This window comes from Chelonoidis abingdonii, chromosome 20 (assembly GCF_003597395.2).
Source record: "Chelonoidis abingdonii isolate Lonesome George chromosome 20, CheloAbing_2.0, whole genome shotgun sequence".
In the NCBI taxonomy this organism is placed as follows: Eukaryota; Metazoa; Chordata; order Testudines; family Testudinidae; genus Chelonoidis; species Chelonoidis abingdonii.
Genome location: NC_133788.1, coordinates 24510112 through 24530224, shown reverse-complemented (window position 1 = coordinate 24530224; position 20113 = coordinate 24510112). Strand labels below are relative to the sequence as shown.

General features: G+C 50.5%; 2 protein-coding genes across 3 annotated transcripts in view; both read right to left on the bottom strand.

Moving 5' to 3' along the window:
• Window positions 1–1648: 1648 nt before the first annotated feature.
• SCARF1 (scavenger receptor class F member 1) lies at window positions 1649–12788 on the bottom strand. Its single transcript, XM_032788290.2, has 11 exons — window positions 12593–12788; window positions 10823–10884; window positions 9616–9717; window positions 8575–9100; window positions 7563–7781; window positions 6481–6609; window positions 6293–6396; window positions 4606–4723; window positions 4040–4164; window positions 3636–3776; window positions 1649–2953 (listed from the first exon to the last, which is right to left on the bottom strand). Exons 1-11 carry the CDS (start codon window positions 12697–12699, stop codon window positions 1881–1883), a joined length of 2706 nt encoding a protein of 901 aa, XP_032644181.1. The 5' UTR covers window positions 12700–12788; the 3' UTR covers window positions 1649–1880.
• The window catches only part of RILP (Rab interacting lysosomal protein), a 21373-nt gene continuing 13982 nt past the window's right edge, over window positions 12723–20113 (bottom strand). Inside the window, exons 7-8 of one of the 2 annotated variants that reach the window (XM_075059525.1) lie at window positions 16557–16619; window positions 12723–12859 (exon numbers count right to left, since the gene is read on the bottom strand). In XM_075059525.1, the coding sequence (XP_074915626.1) occupies window positions 12820–12859; window positions 16557–16619 (103 nt within the window). In that variant the 3' untranslated portion in view covers window positions 12723–12819. Of the gene's footprint in view, window positions 12860–14133; window positions 15324–16556; window positions 16620–20113 lie in introns of those variants that run through there. The other variant, XM_032788320.2, reaches the window with a different exon arrangement.

Below are 20113 nucleotides of genomic sequence, written 5' to 3'. Positions count from 1 at the left end.
TCTGAGCTCAGCGGTGGGAACTGGTTACAGGGTTGTCTTTCTGTCCCACTTCCCCACTGCCACTGCTTCTAATTTTAGGATTTTCAGCTGGTCCTATCAGTGCTGCTGAGTCAGAAAGAGTCCCCTGTGGGGAGCAACTGACACTAGTCAGGGAGGGAGGTGTGGGTGCTGCTCTCTGCAGGGGTCCCATGGGTTAGATGGGCAATGATGACCTTGGCACTCTCAGCACCAGTCAGTCTCTGTTTGTGAGCCTCCTGAACAGGGAGCCAAGTCACTGCTCCCTGCCCTCATAAGCATATTGATGGCAGGAGCTAGCAGTGTGCTATTTCCTCCTGCAAGGGAGGGAGATAGTGCTAGCCTGGGAGCTGCCAAGTCCCAAGGACTCCAGTCCCAAACAGATACTTTCTTTGCTTGTGCATAACATCTGCTCTGCTCAGCGTGTTGCCTGACAAGAATTGGGAGTGGGGAAGGGATCACTGATCCCTTTGTTTTCTACCAAGAACAATGGAAGGCTGCAGGCAAGACTGTCCTTGCAGATCTGGTTTTGGAGCCTGGCAACGATTTGAAGAGACCCCTGTAACCGGTAAGGGTAGGAAGACTAGTTTTAAGACATGGGTTCAAGCCCTGGACCTGCCACAGACTCCCTGTGTAACCCAACAAGCCACAACTGAGGGGTCAGGTTGCTAAGCAATCCCCTGACTGAATGAGGCCGGCCAGCTGAGGAGGAAGGAGCTGGGTTGGAGCTATACAGCCAGGAAAATGGCAGCAGAAAAGGGTCTGCAGGGAAGGAGTTTGCAGTCACTTCCTGGGAGAAGGGAGGCGTGTCTGGGGCTAGAGGCAAGTACCCTACAGTTACTCGAGTGGAGAGTTTGGGCTGGCAAACGCAGAGAGGTAGGCAAGGCTCATGGAAAATGCCACAAGGTATGAGGTAGGTCAGACTGGCTGCCAATGAGAGGGCCCCTGAGCCAGGAACCAGAGCAGGAGGAGGGCCCGGGTCCCCCTACCAGTTACTGGAGGAGTGGCATGGTTTCAGCAGTAAAGGGAAGACTGCCATTTCATATGGAGGAACTTTGATACACACACCCTGGAAGGGGGAACACACATGGTGACTCAGCTGGAGCGCCAAATCATGAAGAGGGAGCCCCTTGAGTGGCAGACAGCAAGAGGATGGAGGAGGGCATAATGACTGGCCAGAGCTAATCCCCAGGACGGCCAGAAAGAGGCATCACTAGTGGTAACTTGCCCCCCTGGTGACATGCCCATATAAGTACCTGACTCGAAAGAGAGGTAACCTGTCATTCTCACGTGCATCGGCTGTCTCTGTTACTTTGCTGTAATTTAGACTCCTGAACCTCACATGGATGGTATTTTCCTAAAACATAACCTTGTCTTATTGGTCAGCCCAGCAAGCTAAAAGCACAGTCACCAAATAAACATGCTGTCAGGTACAGTCACTTCTTCTGACTTATCTACTTGTATTGGAGGTGCCTGAACTGACTTGCCTGCAGCACAGTCCTTCCTTGGTAATGATTCATGGCAAGACGAACATGGAACTCAAGAGGGCATCTCGGTGGCCCCATTAGGTAACATTGCTACTCACAGCAAGTTGCCTCATTTGAACATTAACATGCAATGCAGAACCTGACCCTGCAGGACACACAGAGATTTAATGGTAATGCTAGACAATAATCTAGTTCATGTGGCATGTCTGGGAGGTGAAATTCTGGGTTCCCTCTAATACCAGACATGTTGCAGAACTAGCACTCTTCAATAACTCGTGGCCTGCCCTGCAAGGTACACTGCCCCCTGTGGCCACAGCTACATCGTGATGACTGTCACGGTTCTGAAAAAGAGGCAGGATTTGGGTCCTGGGTGGGTTTTCAGGTGTTGGCCTCACAGTCAGGGGAGATGGCAGGAGACTCATGTGAAGGATAGTAATTTGGAGACACATTTTCATATTTGGGTTCATCCTCAACAACAGCCTGTTCATCTGTTTCTAGGCTTCTGGCCTCTTCAAGACTTTCACTGTTCTTGGGGTCCCCTGTGACCCCATCTTCTCCTTCCTGAGCCACTAGTCTTTTAAATATAGGAGATGTTTCTGTGAAGAGAGAACCTCTCATCCCCACATCTATCTGGTGTCTATCTGTGAGGAGCTCAGGTGACTCACAGGGCTCCAGACCTGTCATCTTGGAGCTCTCCTTGTGTGGAGGGGCTGGCTCGGGGAACATGTCTCTGGAGTCCCTCTCTGAGCTCAGGGCCCTGCGGGGAGGTTTCTGGATGCTCTCAGTACTTTTCCTCACCATGGTCTCCTCCCTGACAGCCCTTTTTACTCTCTGGAAGCTACCCAAACGTTTCAGTACAGCCTGAACTGTCCCCTCTCTGCTTCCATTGGCACTCTCATTGGGCTTGGAGGATTTCCCTGCTGTCCCCACAGTCACATAAATGGTTGTGACATTCTGCTCCTTCCCCCTAATATCCAAAGTGTTTGGATTCAAAGCTGCTTCAAGTGCCTCGACTCTCTGGGCCACATGTCTGCCACTGGACACTGCCGTCCTGTGGCCTCCTGGGGTACCCCTGGGGGAGGGCCGGTGGCTAGCCTCAGCCTCAGAGATGGGCTCCGGATTTTTGTAACAGTCACCTGCCGACCCACCCTGCTGGGGCCCCTCCTCTGGGTCAGCAAGGTGCTGGCGAGAGGGAAGCTTGGTGAGACCCCAGGAGGCTTTGGGCTTCCGAGTGGTATTTGGTGTCTCCATGGAGCCTCTTTGACACTGAGGGCCAAATTTAGTTCCTTCTGCAAAAGACACCGAGGGCCTCTTGGCTCTGGCAATGCTGGATGTGCGGGGGATGGTGAAAGGCTGGGAGACGTCCTCAGAGTTAAATGCTGATGCATCAGGAAATTCATGACACTTGGAGCTGCCTTCCTGAAGCTCAAAGCCTGCCACTGCAGGAACATCTGAAGAAGGAGGAAAGGAAGGGGGTTAGGCTGCTTCTCCCTTGGCTACACAGGCTTCCAAGTAAGTCACCAGCGTACGGACAGGCTTCTCCTTAGTTCAGGGCTCAAGGTTAGAGCATGTGGCCTTTATTCTCTTCACTATGACTGAGGGCTTCTAGGGACTATAGTATCCAGAACTGGCACCACTTGGGGTTGCACTGCCTTCTTTAGTCCCAGACTTGATTCTAGATTTATGAGAGTGGATGGTGGGTAAAGGTGCTGAGGTAGGTTTTTTCACACTGATGCCACAGGAGCCTGGGACAGGGGAGGGGGTGGGGGTGTCTTAACTGGGGCAGCTATGAAAGCACAAACAGCTGCAATGAGCTCTGAAATTATTTGAGGGAGTGAGTTGTAAAATCAGCAATTTTCTGAGGACATGTAGCTCTGGTACATACCATAGCATATTTCCATTTCACACTACACTGATGGGAAGGCCTGAAACAGAGCTCAGCCTCTCTGTACGGGAAGGAAAATAAGGAACTAAAAATAATTGGTGCTTGTGTGTAACCCAAGTCCCTTGCAAATCCCTCCCCACAAGTACACATGGAATGAAATTCACCCTGAGCAAATGGCCTCTGTCCCACTGGGAAGGAGAGTTGAAAATGAGTCTTAAGAAGATGGTGAAGCAACTGGGCAGCGTTACCTTCTCTGGCAGGGACACAGTAGGCTGGGCCCTCATCGTCAGTGTCAAAGGAGGAGGAGAAGGAGCTGTCTGAGGCCCAGGCAGCAGAAGGCGGTTCAATGAAGCTGGGATTGAAGGGAATCTCTGTGTCATGGTGGGAGACTGGAAGGGAAGCAAGACTATGAGGAAGAAGCAATCCAGCTCTCAGGATCACATGCTGGTCTACATGTGTTCTAGTCTGTACTGTACCAGGGATGTTCCATGGGGCAGTCACCTGGTATCTGGCTGGCACAGCTTGCTCGCTTGCAATGGCACTTACAGTACAAATGTAGTTCCTACCCTAAAGAACTCTGAAGACACAGACAAAGCAGGGCATAATAAAGAGTGCATCAATCAGGGATCAATGCTAATAATCCTATTCTTACCTGTGACTCGGGGGAGTTTGTAGACACTCAGTGAGAGGCAAGGTAACATGGAGCTGAGATTTGCCAGCACCCCCTGCACATGATGTTTCATTCTAGAGACCGCATCACCATCAGCAACACCCATCCTTGGAAAGAAAGAACAGAGGTGTGTGGCGGAGATGACTGGCTTTCCACTTAAACAAAGCTCACTCCTGTCTTGCTGGGAAATGGAGCTGGAATCAGTTTGGGAGAAGCCTGCACATGTGGCAGCCCCATTTCTGACCAAGTCCTGCAACCTATCAGCTAATGCAGTTTGAGTCATGGGCTGATTTATCCTGTACGCAGAGCTACATGAGTCAAATAAGTAAAAGTAAAATGAAGTAACATGAAATTTTGAAGTAATTCCCTGTCAGGCAACCGAACCCAAGGAAGATGCTAATGACTCTTTATTTGCCTTGAGGCTAATTTTAATTGGCCAGAAAAGGTTCCTCTTGCTTCTAGGGCCTTTCAGAAGCAATGGGCCCAAGGCAGGTGGCTCTTCTCTTTGCAGCTACATTTCTACAGCACCTGACACTTGTTAGTAATACCTGTCTCTGGCATCCAGCTGGCTGGTTCCACAGCAACAGCAACAGCAGGTGACACAGAGTAATAGGAGGAGTAATGGGATGAGAATGCCAGCTATCAGGGCTCCCTGGTGCTTTGATCCTGCATGGAGAAACAGTGTGGAACACAGTGAAATTCTTCCTTCGCTGGCAAGTTCAGAGCACTGGGAAAGCCATCCTGGAGGAAGGATCTCTGATCTGGGGACCTGCCACAGTGGTCTCAGAATGTTTTAAACAGATCCAGTCCTGTCCAAATCGTCCCATTCATACCGCTCCACATCATAAGGATAGTTAGGGAACTCAGCTCAGACCCAGCACCCAGCTCGCAGAACCAGCACACCTTTTGATATCTCCAGAGAGACAGTCTCTCTGAGTGAGCCCCAGAGCTTTCACTCCTCATCCAGGAAGATGCTGGAGCTCAGGACTGGCTAAGATGTGCTCAGTGCTGTTTGCTCCCATATGCTCTTTCAGCATAACACTGATGATACCACATTACAGGAGAGTGTATTTCCACCAGGCACAGCCCAGTTAGCAAAGCCATAAGCGAGATGGGGTGCTGATCTCACCACTCCCAACCAGGAATGTATCTGTACATTAAAGTCAAGTGGACTCTAGTCCAGACACATTTTCTATGCTAAAGAGTCTTTGATTTACTATGGCACATTCAGGAACACAAGGACTTGCTCTCAAGGATCAGACCTTTGGGCCATCTATTCCAGTTCTTTGCCTTCAGAAGAGGCCAGTGCCAGATGCTTCAGATGAAAGTGAAAGTCCTCCTACTGGCACTAACCAATGTGGTCAGAATCACCCTTCCTAAGTCTCCTATTCAATTTCAAACTTTGCCCTGCAGTATTTTGTTCAGATGCATTTCCACATTTTTTAGAACCTGGGTCCACACGGGGATGATAAAGTGAGTGTGAGTGCTTCTCCATAGTGCAATTATGTCCTTCAATCAACTGCTACAAACCAAGCAATTCTTCATCTACCTACAAACAAGTGACTTTACAATCAAGACTGGATCCATCTCTCTGCTGTAATTTCATGTGACAGACTCAGAGAAACACCTTCACTCTAAACATAGTTAACCATTTTAGTTCCACTCTGACATACTCCTGATGAATGCTATGGATGAAAATATCACCCTGTGCTACAGGATGGGAACAAGGACACAGGGACAGAAATATCAAACACCCAGAGCAAGATTAAGGGCTTGTAAGGCTCAATAAGCTTCAAACATGTGGGCTCTGGTTTTTTGACTAACTTTGAATCCCAGTCTAACCTGTTGTGGTACTTGAATCTGGCATGATAGCTCCACTCAGCTACACAGGCTTGGGAAGTGCAGAGGGGTTACAACAAGGAAATCAAAGCCACAGAAATGAGATAGGAAACAGCTTATTTCCCTGATCTACAGAGACAGAGGAGAAGAGGGAAGGGAGTTTCCTGGAGGCTCGTGCTGCATGGCAGTAGAGGTACTGCATGACACTGTGCAGAGCATCTTTGCTGGGAACCAGCCTGCGTTCTGGAGCCCAGAGGGCACCTTGGCTTCCACAGCAACCTTTGGTGTCTTGCATGATTTATACTGGGGGAGAAGGAACCAATTCTCTGCTCTGGGCAGGAGAAGATCTGGTTAATAGGTTATGAATGAAAAGGTGCAGTGGAGGATATCACTTACTGAGCACACAGTCCCCAGAGTGTGGGTGGCAGGGACCCCTTGGACATTGGCAGGGGGAAGAACAGTTCGCTTCAAAAAATCCTTCTGGGCAAGTCTCATTGCAGCTGAGGGGAGAGACAGAAAGAAATGGAAAATGTTCATTTGGAAACATCCCAGCCTCTGCCCATTGCAGCTCCCCTTGCTTTTACCTGGTGCCCCAGTATCCAGCCTGGCAGATACACTCCCCAGACACCGGATCACAGCTCCCATTAACACAGTCTGGACAGGTGAACCAGCATCCATCTCCAAATGTTCCAGCAGGGCAGGATGCTTCACAGCTGCAAAGAGAGGGGAGAATCTGGCTGCTGGCTCATGGGAGAGAGGCTGGCAATTCAGAGAGGCTGTACCTTAGTTTGAGGGTCAGCAGCTCTGTCACAGTGTCACAATGCAGAGGCTGCTTTACATTTGCACTGATATTAACGTCATTCCACAGGGCCCTGACTTGTTCCTAATCCTACCTGAGGATGGGAACAGTGATCTGGTGGTTAGGGCACTAGAGTCGGACCCAGGAGTTCTGGGTTCTGTTCCTGGTTCTGACAGACTCCATGAGTGACTGTGGGAAAGACATTTAGCCCATCTGTAAAATAGGGATAATCTTCCCTAACTCACAGAGGGGGAGGCTCAGATACTGAAGATACTACAGGAAGGGGAGCCCTAGACAAGCCTGTAAATATATATGGCTCATTGTGTTGCAGAGTCCTGCTGGGGATGCACTGGGCGTCTCTGACTTCAACACGACAAATATTGAATAGAGGTTGGTTGCTGTTTATTTTCATTGCTCTCTGGTATCACACCTAGGGTGACCAGACAGCAAGTGTGGAAAATTGGGACGGAGGTGGGAGGTAATAGGAGCCCATATAAGAAAAAGACCCCAAAATCAAGACTGTCCCTATAGAATCGGGACATCTGGTCACCCTAATCACACCTGATGCCAGGATTTCTGCAGACAGAGCAGAGAGAGACGTCCCAGTGTGTCTGAATACTGCCTTGCTCTGCACACATTGTGCCACTGAACAGCTTGTTGGGTAATCTCCAACCAGAATCCCTAGCTCAGGTGTCTGACAGCTGTCCATCTATCCATGGATAATCATCACACAGTATTGTGAATGAAGCTTTCAGACAAATATTTTCTACTTTACACTCAAGGAAACCTGAGGACAGAGGATGTCTGCTACAACAGAGAATTGAGCTCCACAAGGTAAACATCACACAGGAAAAGAGGGGTCCGCACCTGGGTCCTGTCTTGCCAGGATCACAGTTCAAGCAAGCCCCTGTCTCTGGATGACAGGTCTCCCCTTTTCGGCAGCTGGGACACATCTGTGCACAGTTCTCCCCATAGTATCCAGGTGTGCACAGTTTCTTACAGAGGGTACCGTTCCAGCCAGAGTCACATGCCAGGCAGAACCCATCCACAGGAGAGCAGGGCTGGCTCCGCTTGCAGTGCCCACAGCTGCACAGTCAGAGGTGTAAGGAACAATCAGCATCAGAGCTGGGGAAACAGTGGCCCCCACATCCCAAATCAAAAGAAACAGGGCAGCTGTGATATAGTCCCTGCTGAGCCTAAGTGAGAATGGAGGCAGTTACCCCCTATGGAAACATCTCACAGAGTGTAGTGAGGCGGCATGGCTCCCAGCCGCCCCAGAGAGGGGCGACCCCAACAGCACACGTTTACACAGAGTTTAATAGGAATTGTAACATCCCATGAGATCTTATTGGAATTTAACAAGGTTTTGAAGATACTACTCAAAAAACCTATAGAATGTAATGGAGAAAGAGATCCTCTCTGTAGGCCCTGGATCAGCCTACAGAAGAGATATCTATAGTTTTCTACTAAAGTCTACAAGACTTTCCCATAGGGGACAGTCCTGTGCCCCTTCTCAGCAGACCATGGCCAGGCCTCCCTGGCCACTGGTTCAGGAAAGGCTCTCCCTCACCAGCCAGGAGACCAGCTCACAAACTAGTATCTTCCCATGTCCCTCCCAGGGTATGAATAGGGCAGCCAATCCAAACCCTTGCTGCTCCTTTCCTCTCAGTGCCTTTATATGCAACAGCTGCATCCTACAGTCTAACAAGAATCAGCTGCCCACTCCCTGAACTCCTCCCAGTCTGGTCCTAGACACCTGCATACCCAGCAGGGAACACAGGCTTCTGGGCATTGGCACTCCCTAGGCAGCCCCAGATTCATGCAGTCACCTTTGGGCACTATATCCTATCACAAGCACACAGAGTGATAGTCCTCTTACCTGTATCTGCACTGAGATCCATAATAACCGGCAGGACAGGGATCCCCACAGCTCCTGCCCTGATAGCCAGGGTTGCAGTTGCAATGCCCATCATGACGGTTGCAGTTCCCATGCAGGCAGTCACAATGATGTTGGCACAATGGCCCCCAAAACCCAGCCCTGCACTCACACTTGCCTGAGTCTTGGGCACAGGGTGAGAGGTGGCAGGTGCATCTAAAGCTGCATCTCCTGCCCCACCAGCCCTGGGTGCAAACGCACTGCCCTGTGACAGAGTCACAGCGGGAGCCGGTCACCCTGCACAGACACTGCTTCTTGCAGTTGGGTCCCCACCAGCCTGGCTCACAGTGACAGGCTCCAGTGTGGGGGTTGCAGTGGCCATGAGGTGCACACTGGCATGGGAACTCGCAGAGTACTCCCCAGCGGTTGGCATTGCAAGTGCACTGCCCGCTTACAGGGTCACACTTTCCATTGGGATGGCATGAACAGCTCTTCTTGCAGTCCGAGCCCCAGTACTGGTCAGGGCAGCCTACAAAGGGAAGAAGACACATAACAGGTCGCCATGCAGGAGTACAGGAGTCTCTGTGCTACAGGGAGGAGAGCAATCTGGCAATGGGTCTGGTGTTCTTTCCCTCAGAGGTGTTGTGAGCCATGGAAGGGCACAGCCTGGTAGGCCCTTGTAGGTCCGACGCTGCGGGGAGACTAAGGAGCGAGGACTACCAGACACCCAACTGGGAGGAGACATCAGAGCAGCAGGCCCCAAACACTGTCTCTGCTCTGCTATAACATGTGGATGTAGCTGCCTGTGCTCATGGATGGGCCAAGGGGCTGCTGGGCACCTGGAGCACTTAACTGTGACCATGTGCCATCATGCTGGGACCTCTGGCCTGAGCTCACGTCCTGGGACCCTGCCAACGTCCTGGTGGGTGCAGTGAGCACTGTGTCACACATGGAGTGTCTGGGATCACAGGGAATTTTCTGTATGTCTAAGGATGAGAGTCTGCCCTGCCCCTTCCTTACCAGCCCTTCCATGCCCATACTCACGGGAGTTGCAGTTGGCTCCAAAGAAACCAGGTTTGCAGAGGCAGATCCCAGGTCTCACACACACTTCATCCACCTTGCAAGCATCCTCCCCTTCACATAGCGCTGTCAGCAGCAGGACAAGCTAATTAGGAGCCAGGCTCTCCCAGCACCAGGCTGCTGGCAGGCACATAGCCAGGGAGAGGAAGTGTAGATAGGCTGAGCACCAGCAGCTTCTCCATAGCTGCCAGGGGCCAAGGCCCTTTGGCCTCCAGCTCCTTGTCCCCATGGATTTGGATCTGTGACCTAGCCTGTCAGTGACTCCATTTCCATATCAGTACCCCCATGTGCCCTCAAGTGTGGGCTCCAGAGAGAGGTGGGGGATTCTGCTCCAAGCCCTATGGTGCCTGGAACACACTCTGCTCCAACAGGTCCCAGCCCTGGCCTTCAGCCAGGAAGTTGAGACTGAGGCTAGAAATGGCCAATACCTAGAATACCTTAAGACTGAGACTAGAAATGACCTACAGGTGATGGCTTTTGGGAGGCTTTTTGAGGAGAAATGGCTGCCTCACATCCTATGGAGTGAACAGCCCATGCAGCACTTAGATGCTGGGGTGGTGGGCTCTGTAGCAAATCCTGAGGGGAGGTTCATTTGAGCAAGAGTTAAAGGGATTGGGGGCAGAAAGCAGCATGGCTCCCCTTTTCTGTGAAGAGCAAATGGGAGGTTCCCCCACCCCTCCCCAGCTCGGGAGAGCAGCTCTCCCACCGGCATGGCTGGTGCTCTGAGTGCTCCCCTCCTTCTTCAGCCTACATTAATCCTGCACATGGGTGCAGCTGGACAGATGTGATAAGGCACAAAGCTGCACTTCACAGGAGGCCTTATAGCTCTGCAACCCTTGCCTTGGTTTGCATCATGCCCCAGCAGAATATTCTGCACCTGAAATGAACACCCTTCAGCCTCTAGGGAAGAAGCAGGAAGTGGAAATGAGGTATAGCCTGGGAGTCACAAATGGCTCCCCCATCTCCCAACAGCTCCTGTAGATAGCTCAGTGCAGCCAGGCACAGCTTTAGCACTATGCATAAGGTTTAAGCCCCCCCACCCTCATTTTCCCAAAATATCATTGGATTCTGAGCAACAAAGAACTGAGATACAGGAAATGCACACCAAACTGCCTGAAACGGGCTGGTCAAAATGACAAAGGCATGAGATGTAAAGCCACCGATGACTCACCAGCTGTGCATTCCTTGCCTTCCTGTTTCCAACCTGGGCAGCATACCAGACCTGCAGAGAGGCTGGGGAGGGTAGAGATCCATTAGCATAGGAGTAGGGTGCTGGGCAGCAAGAGCTCATGAAAGGGTAAACATACTGGGGTAGCGATAATGCTCCTATGTTTGCATTAAAACCCATGTTATCTAGGAGGAACTAAGGATCAGCGAGAAGCACCTCTCTCAAGGTTCAGCCTGGAACATGCTGAAGGACAGGCATGCATTTGGAGGCATTGCCCTGGGAAGGACACCAGAGGAACGGGAGGAAGTCATGGGCAGGCTGCGGGACTAAGGCTGGTCCTGACTGGTGCTGTCAGTACTGTCTCCCTGTGCTAAAGGAGACACCCAGTGTTTGCTGCTTGTTTTTATAGGAGTCATGCAAGTCTTTAGATTCTTTCACCTGCTGCTAGCAGCCAGTTGCATAGGGGCCACCAAGTAATAAAAGTATCAGAGGGGTGGCCTTGTTAGTCTGGATCTGTAAAAGCAGCAAAGAGTCCTGTGGCACCTTATAGACTAACAGATGTACTGGAGCATGAGCTTTCGTGGGTGCGTCTGACAAAGTGGGTATTCACTCGCGAAAGCTCATGCTCCAATATGTCTGTTAGTCTACAAGGTGCCACAGGACTCTTTGCTGCTTTTACAAGTAATAAAATACTCTCCTAGACAATACCACAATGGTCGAGAAAGAGAGTTCCTGACTTCTCGTACAGGGCCAGAAGGCAGAGACTACAGGAGGCTTCTGCAGGGAGGCTCCTACTACGTTCACAGGACAGAGCAATCCCAGGCAAAGAAATCAGGCAGCTCTAGGCCCTTTTTGTTGGATGGATAATATCTAACTCAGAGCACGTAACAGAGAGTGGCGTTAGGGAGCTAGATTTGCCTCGGTTCCACAGACTCATGAATACTGTGATACCGTAAGGTTAGTTTTACGTAGTTACAGTTTAAAACTCTAAAAACCATGGCAGTACTCTGCCTTTTCACCACATGGCCAGCTGGTGCTTTCTGGGCTTTAACTGCTATCTGTGTTAAATAGTGAACTCCTCGGGACAGGGACTGTCTCACTCTCTCTGTGCAGCACTAAGCATATTGATGCCACCTGAGATATAACAGACTAAAAACTAAACCTACCCACACATTCAGCTATCTCTGTGCTATTAAACAAACCCACACCTCTGCCTGCATCATCCCTCTCACGGATTTATAACTGCTATTAAATACACACTACTCTGCATATGTGATCCCTCTCTCTCTCTCTCTCTCTCACACACACACACACACAGCTACCCCTGTTATTAAACACGTCTCTGCTTGTGTGATCTCTCTCTCACACAGAGCTATCCCTGTTATTAAACAAATAGTCCTCTACCTGTGTGATCCCTGTCTCTCTCACACACACACAGATATATCACTGTGTCATTCAACAAACACTCATTTCTATGTGATCCCCTCTCCGCACACACAGGTATCTCTGTGCTATTAAACAAGAATATTTTCCATGTGCAGTTACACTCTCTTGCAGAGATCTCTATGCTGCCACACACCCATTCCCTTTTATCCCTAGGCCATACAGTTCCAGCTCAGGGAGCTTATTCTATTGAGTATGTTAGTCAAAAGATGACAGTGAATTAATCTCTGCTGCAGATTTATTTCTTCTTGCCCTGTTGTGGGAAGGGAGCACTGAGATGGTTATGGAGCGAAAGGAGAAGCTGGGCAAAGAAAGGTATTGGGCACCTACCTGGTAGCCTTGCACACATTCTTCCCATTAGGGTCCAGCTCTTGAGCAGAGCTCCCAATCCATGGCCAGAAATGGAGACAGAAGAGTATCAACAGCAGCTGTGTCATCTCGGTCTGGATACTGGGTGCTGCTGGTGACAAGGGGCTTCCAAGCCAAGGTGTGGGCTGTATGCAGCTTTCTTGTCCGTTGGTTGGTTCTGTGTGTCTGTCTTCCTCTCAGTTTCTGCCTCACCCTCTCTTTGGCCTCAAGTTTCCGCCTTGGTTTTTCCTGAGGAAATGCAGGAGGCGAAAAAATCCCTCACATCCAAGGAGCCAGAAGGGGTGGGAAGGGAAGTGGGGGCAGGGCAAATGCTATATTTGACTGCTCACTGCAGTATGGGAACAGGGGAGCCCTTAGAGCCAGCGTCATGGTGAGGAAAGTAACTTGCTGCTGGCAAAGCCCAATAGCTGCCACAGAAGCAATCAGAGGGACAAAGCCAAGCTCCCCACCCCCAAACACCATCTCAACCTGCTCCACATCCACTCCACCAAGTATCATGTCCTCTACCTCCATCTCCTCACATCCCNTGTCCCCCAATGTTCTGGCTCAGAACTTCCCAGCTGAAAGCCAGCAACAAATATGGCTGCTTCAGCTTCTGACCTTCTAAAACTGTCCGCTGACCTACCCCTAGCATCAATCGCCCCCCCACCCCCCACTCCACAGCAGAGCCCACCTCTCGCACTTCATGCCTCCCTGCCATGCCCTTCCTCCACCTGGCACTGGGGCTGGAGCAGCACATGAAATCAGTGGTGTTGCCAGGCTCCAGTGCCCTATGGGCTCGAGTGGGGACGGCACTCCTTGGCAAGATGAAGAGCTGCCAGAACAGAGCACATCCCAGTTCTGCCCTTTTAACGAGGCAGGAGCCAGTTTGTGGAAAGCACAGAGCACGGACCGGAGCGTTTCCGGCAAATGGCCATCCGGCTGTCTCCCAGGCTCTTTTTGTCAGCATTTTCACAGGAAACACCTTTTTCCTGCATGGTGACCTGGAGGAGGTCAGGAGGTTCATTCAGTCCATGGGGAGACTCCTAACTACAAAGGGAAGAGGGAGGGCAGGGCACTTCCAGGTGCTGGCCTGGACTTTTACCTCCTCAAAGAGCAGGAGCCGAGGGAACAACAAATCCAAACCACCAAAACCAGCTCTATCCCAACATGGTAGCTGGGGGCTGGAACATGGTCTGAGGGCTCTGCTATGCCCCAGAGGGTTGACCAGGTAAAGCAGTGCTGGCTGGACTCCTGCAGCCTCCAAAGTTGATCCCTTGCAGGGTTCCCAAGGAAAAAGGAGCACGGAGCAGTGTGGTAGGCTCAAGACCATGGAGGGCAGAGATGGCAAAACCATTAGCTCCTGCCTGGGCTATGTCTTCAACCAGGGGAGGACTGTTCTTTACTGGAGATTTCTTAGTGCTGTGTACAGTATGGTTTTCAGTCTCCCACCCCTCCCTCTGGACACTATCAGTCCAGTCAACCTGGGAGTCCCTACAAGAGCAAGAAGAAAGCACAGGCCATGCCAGGGACTTTGAGCAACACTCAAAAAGGATTTATTTCTGGTGCTGACCTCAATTCAAAGCCAGACAGTAATATGCCCAAGATACAGCCCCATCTCCCCAATAATACAGAAACTCCCAAAGATTAAAACACCTCCACTTCCTTAGCACTTGCCAGTGCCGTGCACTAGTCACTGTTACATGTTCCTAGTGAAACACAGAAGAGCCCTGGCCAGAGGTTCTATTGCACCTTTTCTCTGGGGTCAGTGTATTGCAATGTCCTGCCGTGAGGTCATGAAGCAAATACATCTACCGAGCCATAGTTTGGGTACATTTATGCTAGAAAAATTAGTGCTTTCCCGAGAGCAGCAGCCAGCAATGAGGGAGCTGAGCTGCAAGTGCAGCAAGGCTGCAGATGCAGGTGCTGGCTGGGGCAGCCCAGCTGGGATATGAGCACAAGTGCCGGCCACAGTGGCCAAGGTATGAGCACTGATGGAGCATGGGTGATGGCTGGGGCAGCTGGGGTGCAAGCACAGGTAAGGCGCAGACTTAGGGGGGTGGCCAAGAGAGAGCATGGCCAAGCACTGGCTGGGGTGGCCGAGCCACGAGCACAGAGATGGTACAGGCATTGGCTGAGGCAGCTGAGGCGAGAGCATAGGTGCAGTGCAGGCATTGGGTGGGGCAGCCAAGCCACAAGCAGATGGGGCACAGGCATTCGATGCGGGCTGAGCCACGGGGATGGATGGGGTACAGGCATTTGATGGGGCCAAGCTGCAAGTGTGAATGGAGCCTGGGCATTGACTGGGGCACCTGAACTGTGAACACAGATGAGGTGTGGGCACTGGCTGTGGGCAGAGCCACCTAAGCCTACACACATCAGGTTTTCACTGTGTCTTGTACAGCTGCATCTCCAGGGCTGACTGCTGCAATGGGGAACCAATGTTTCTAATGGAGCTGAGGCTACTGAGCCTCCCATGAAATTGTCTCTGAGAGAGGGGCTGGGAGGGGCAAGTGCTGCTGATGGGCCATAGGATGGCATCCTGCTCAGCTGAGGTCAGGGAGGAGGCACCACTACGTCAGGGGAGCCATGTGTGGGTTTGTTCTCTTCCTCCTGCTCAAAATGCACATCCTGTGAGTCAATGATTTCCCACACTCCTGAGCAGCCTGGATTGGTGGGGTCTTTGCTGCTGCTGTGATACCACAGATCAAAACTGCAGGGAAAGCAGAAAGAGAGTGGATGAGCAGGGGCAGTGAACTTCCCACAAGAGAGAGCGACATCCCCAAAGCTGCTGTCATAACCACTGTCCATTGGAGATACCTGGCAGCACCAGGGACAGGTTCATCTGTGAACACCTGGGGCCAGTACGTAACGTCCAAAAAAAGTGAGGGGCCTGTCATAATCTGGGAGCAGCAGCTTTGCTAAGATGGTGCTTAAGTGTGTCCCTCAGCTAGATTTCAATTTTTTTTGTATTTTTCCAGGTCTGTGACCCCCCACTCACCTACACACATACTTTAAGCACTGCCTGGCACTACAGAACCTGTGTGATACAGGCTGGGACTGTCTCGTGGCATCACTGACCCTGGAGAAGGCTGCAAATCACACTAGGGCTTGAGAATCAGAATAGCAAGCCTGGAGCTGGCCTCTCAGAGCACCTGACACACACACCAGTTCCTGATGCACTATGTGTGCACAAGCCCATGGCTCTTCTGTACAAAGGTGCCAACTCTTCAGGGTAGGGACTGCACCTCCTCATACAGTGCTCAGCACACAGTTCTCAACAGATAAAGCCTCACAGGTACTGTAGTCATTTATAATGCCCTATGGCAGTGGTCCCCAAATTTTTGAGGACTGCGCCTGCCCTTAACCCTCTCCACTCCCCCACATCCTACCCCCACAGCCATGGCTCTGGGGGGATGGGGGCAGGGGTAAGGGGCCTGAGACTGGGGCTGCACCTGGGGATGGGTCTGGGGCCAGGAGCGAGGCCAGGAACTGAGCTGCAGCCAGGGGGTGAAGCTCGGGGGAAGGGAGAATCGGAGCCGCAGCTGGGCTGCTGTGGGGGCCGGCAGCCAGATGGAGCTCCACTCCTGGTCCCACCCCGGCCCCCAGCCTTGGCCCTGGGTGGGAACAGAGCCACTGCAGGGGCCAAGGCTAGGGGCAGGAGCAGAGTCACAGCCAGGCCCCTATCTGGGTGTGGAGCTATGCCAAGGCTCGGGATGGGCCAGGTGCAGGGCATGGCTGGGGGCGGGGCCATAGCAGAGATCGGAGGTGGGTGAGGGAGCACTCCCTCCCCACCCTTTGTGGGGGCTGGCCCAGACCCACCATGCTCCTGGAAAGTCCCTGGAGGGGGCACGCCCCACACTTTGGGGACCTCTGGCATAAGAGCTAATTATTCCTCTAACCATACGAATACCTCCCCAAATCAGCACATCGGATGCAAACTTACAAGCTCTTGATCTTGGATTCACGTGGCTGAGAGTCCACACAATCTGCACTCTCATCTTCATCACTAGGGTGCAAAAGAACGGAGAAATGGTGAGTCAGAAACCTCTGACCTGCTCACTTATGCTTGATACCGTATCAGTAGAAAGGAGACTGCCAGATCCCTCTACCCAAACCACAAATACGCACAAGGGGGGGAGGAGGGCAACAGCCCTATCACACAAATCATCATGGGAATCCTGCCCAGTGCACAGGATACCCTAAGCCAGATTCAGCTCCAGAAGGGTTTGATTTCTGTAAGCTGTTCCCTAGATAACCCCACGACGTGTCCAGCATTGGACACTGCCTTGTGGACGCGGTGCAGAACTGAGGTCCTGACCATGTGTGCCCAGTGCAGATCCCAGGGCACTCTGCAAGAGTAAAGGTGTTGGATGTGATCCAGGATTCTGGCCAAGTTCCAAAGAACAATCACCTTCTGCCTCCCCCATCCCACATGTTCAGCTGGACAAGGATTCTCCTTCATTTTCTTCTCTAAACAGGTGAACAGGGCTGCTATGTGGCTGTTAAACAGCTACTGCAGTCTCAGTATTTGAAAGAACTAGAGATCTCCTGGGTCCCACCCAGTCCATTTCTTGAAGCCAGGGCAGGATTGTTCCCTACAGTCTAGGGTCTCTAGCAACAGAGCTTCCACTGCCTCCCCTGAGGGACCATGCCATAGCCCAATACTTCTTATTGACCTGGAGGTGGTTCTTGCCATTAAACCTATGGTTTTTGCTCTCTGTTATTTTTCTCCCTTGATTCGTAGCTACTCCACCTTCTACCACCCTAAATAATCCCCAGAAGTTCATCAGGGATGGGAAGAGTCAGGAACTGCTCTTTCCTTTTTGGAAGGACGGTGCTGCATTTGCTCGTCTCCAGGTGATTTCTCAAAATGAACAGTCAGCAGCACCATTGTTCCACTCTCGGCAATGGCTGCATGTCAGTGGTGAGTACAGATATTCTTTTCCAAGTTTCATACAGAATCACAATTTACACTCAGCACAATTATGCAATGCACTTTCAGACTCTTCAGTGTTCACATTGCTGTATAGATGGTCACAATGTTTTTATTTCTAAATATTTAAACACATGTAAGCAAACGAGCCAGACACACACATTCCTCCCCAGAAGCTTAGCCCAGGCATAGCTTTGCATTTTCAGCACATGGGCAGTTTGGTTCTAGGGGGACTGAGTTTCAAGGAGCTAAAATGGCCTTCCCATGATCCCCGTAAGTGGCACACACCAGAGCAGAAGCCAGTGTCCTCCCAGTCCCCAATCCTTTCTTCTAACCACTCCATACACACACACACACACCAGCTTTCTACTAGCTGAGCCAGCTGAACAGGAGTGACTCCAAGGCCCAGTCTCTCACTACCTGAACTGTCCCATGATGGTAGGTGAGGCATTAGCACATGTCTTTCCTTGGTGAGCTGGAGAAATTCTGAAGAAATTTTCACCATTATTAGTGTGACACTAGCAGGCGAGATACCAGCTCTTGCCCAGGCTACAGGCATTAGCTAAGGACTGACGACAACCTTATAACTGGAGACCAGACCAGGTCACCTATATGTTAGTTGTGCTCTAAATAGGGATTAGTTTTATAAGAATGTATTTAGTTTAGACTCTATTAAATGCTTGTATGTTGCTGCATGTATTAATCTCACTTATAATATCTATAGCCCCTGTTATAAGGTAGTATTTAATATGGGGGAGAGATTCTGTAACTGTAAAAATGTTTGCTCTGAAACTGTAGTCCCCTGCCTGTCCGTCCAGTCAGGAGAGAAACATTAGCAACTGTGAAATACTAGTTTGCCTGAAGAAGTGTTATCTCCAGCCCAACAAAAGAAGGCCCATAGCATAGACACCAGGCAAACCATGGTGGATCATCAGAGGACAAAAGACTTTTTGTTGATTGTTCCCCGACACCCATGAAGGGGAGACACAAACTTGTCATCATGCTGAACTCTGGGGAACAGGAATAAAAATCCTTGACAAGAAGAAACTGCATCTTTTGGCTGTTTGAACTCTGAAAGGCCAGAGACTCTAAACTGAAGCTAGAGAACCCCAGAGGCTGCCACCTAGGTCTGCCTTGAAAGACATTTCGAAAAGAGATCACTACAACTCTGTCACATTTAGGATTTAGATGGTAACTCATTTGCATGTATACATTTGTTTGTTTAAACCTGTAAATAACTCTCTCCCTTTTTTCTTGTTAATAAACCTTTAGATAGTTTATTACAGGATTGGCTATAGACTTTTGTCTTTGGGGTAGGATCAAGACTACCAGTTAATCTAGGTAAACAACTGGTCTCTCAGGACTGGAAGCAACCTAAACATAGTGTGATTTTTGGTGTAAGTGACCATAACCCCAGCTTGTCCGGATGGCAAGACTGACTGGAGAGGATAAGGGGACTTTCTGTGACTCCATAGTAAGACTTTTATATTGATCCAGTTCACATTTGTTACTGGCTTGATAAAATTGCACTACAGAACACATCATCAGTTTGGAGTGTCTGCCCTGATATAGGCACTCTCAGCCATGAACCATTTCAGACACCATATTTGGCACAGATTCTGCTTCCCAGGCAGATGGCCCTCTGTCTGCAATGATAAGAGCTGCTCTGTGCAGGGTTCAATCACACAGTACTGAAAATGTCAGCAGCTCAACTGCACCAGGGCTCGCACTGCTACTAGCAGGGCCCAATACAGCATCACGGGGGTCCACAGGAGTAGGAAAGGATAGCTATATCAGATGGCTAGTGGTGGGCACCAACATTGGAGTTCTCAGCAGCATCCACACCTGAAAATCCTGCTCTCAGTGACTGTTTCAGAGGTCTACACTGATAGCAAAGGCGTGAGTGCAGCATGACATACCTTTGTTACCTTTCATCTAGCTGGCACAGCTAACCGTGGCAGTGAAAAGGGGGTAGCATAGGCTTCAGCACTTACTTACCACCAGAGTAGAAGTGTGGTGAGGAGCCTGGGCACGTACTCTGGTTGCAAGCTTATGCTATCACATCTTTGCTACTATTTTAATGCCTGTTAGCTAGATCAAAGCTGGGGCAGGGGAAAATGCCTATCTGTGTTACAATCACATCTTCACTTGCAGCATGGGGGTACCTTTAAGGGCTAAGTCTCCTTGATTTTCAGTGGGACAAGTGATCCATCCCATCGCTCACGCCCAGTTTCTGGCAAACAGAGGCTAGGGACACCATCCCTGCCCATCCTAATAGCCATTGATGGACCTATCCTCCATGAACTTACCTAGTTCTTTTTTGAACCCTGTTACTGTCTTGGCCTTCACAACATCCCCTGGCAAGGAGTTCCACAGGTTGACTGTGCGTTGTGCGAAGAAACACTTCCTTTTGTTTTAAACCTGATGCCTATTAATTTCATTTGGTGACCCCTAGTTCTTGTGTTATGAGAAGTAGTAAACAACACTTCCTTATCTACTTTCTCTACATCAGTCATGATTTTATAGACCTCAATCCTATCTCCCCTTAGCCATCTCTTTTCTAAGCT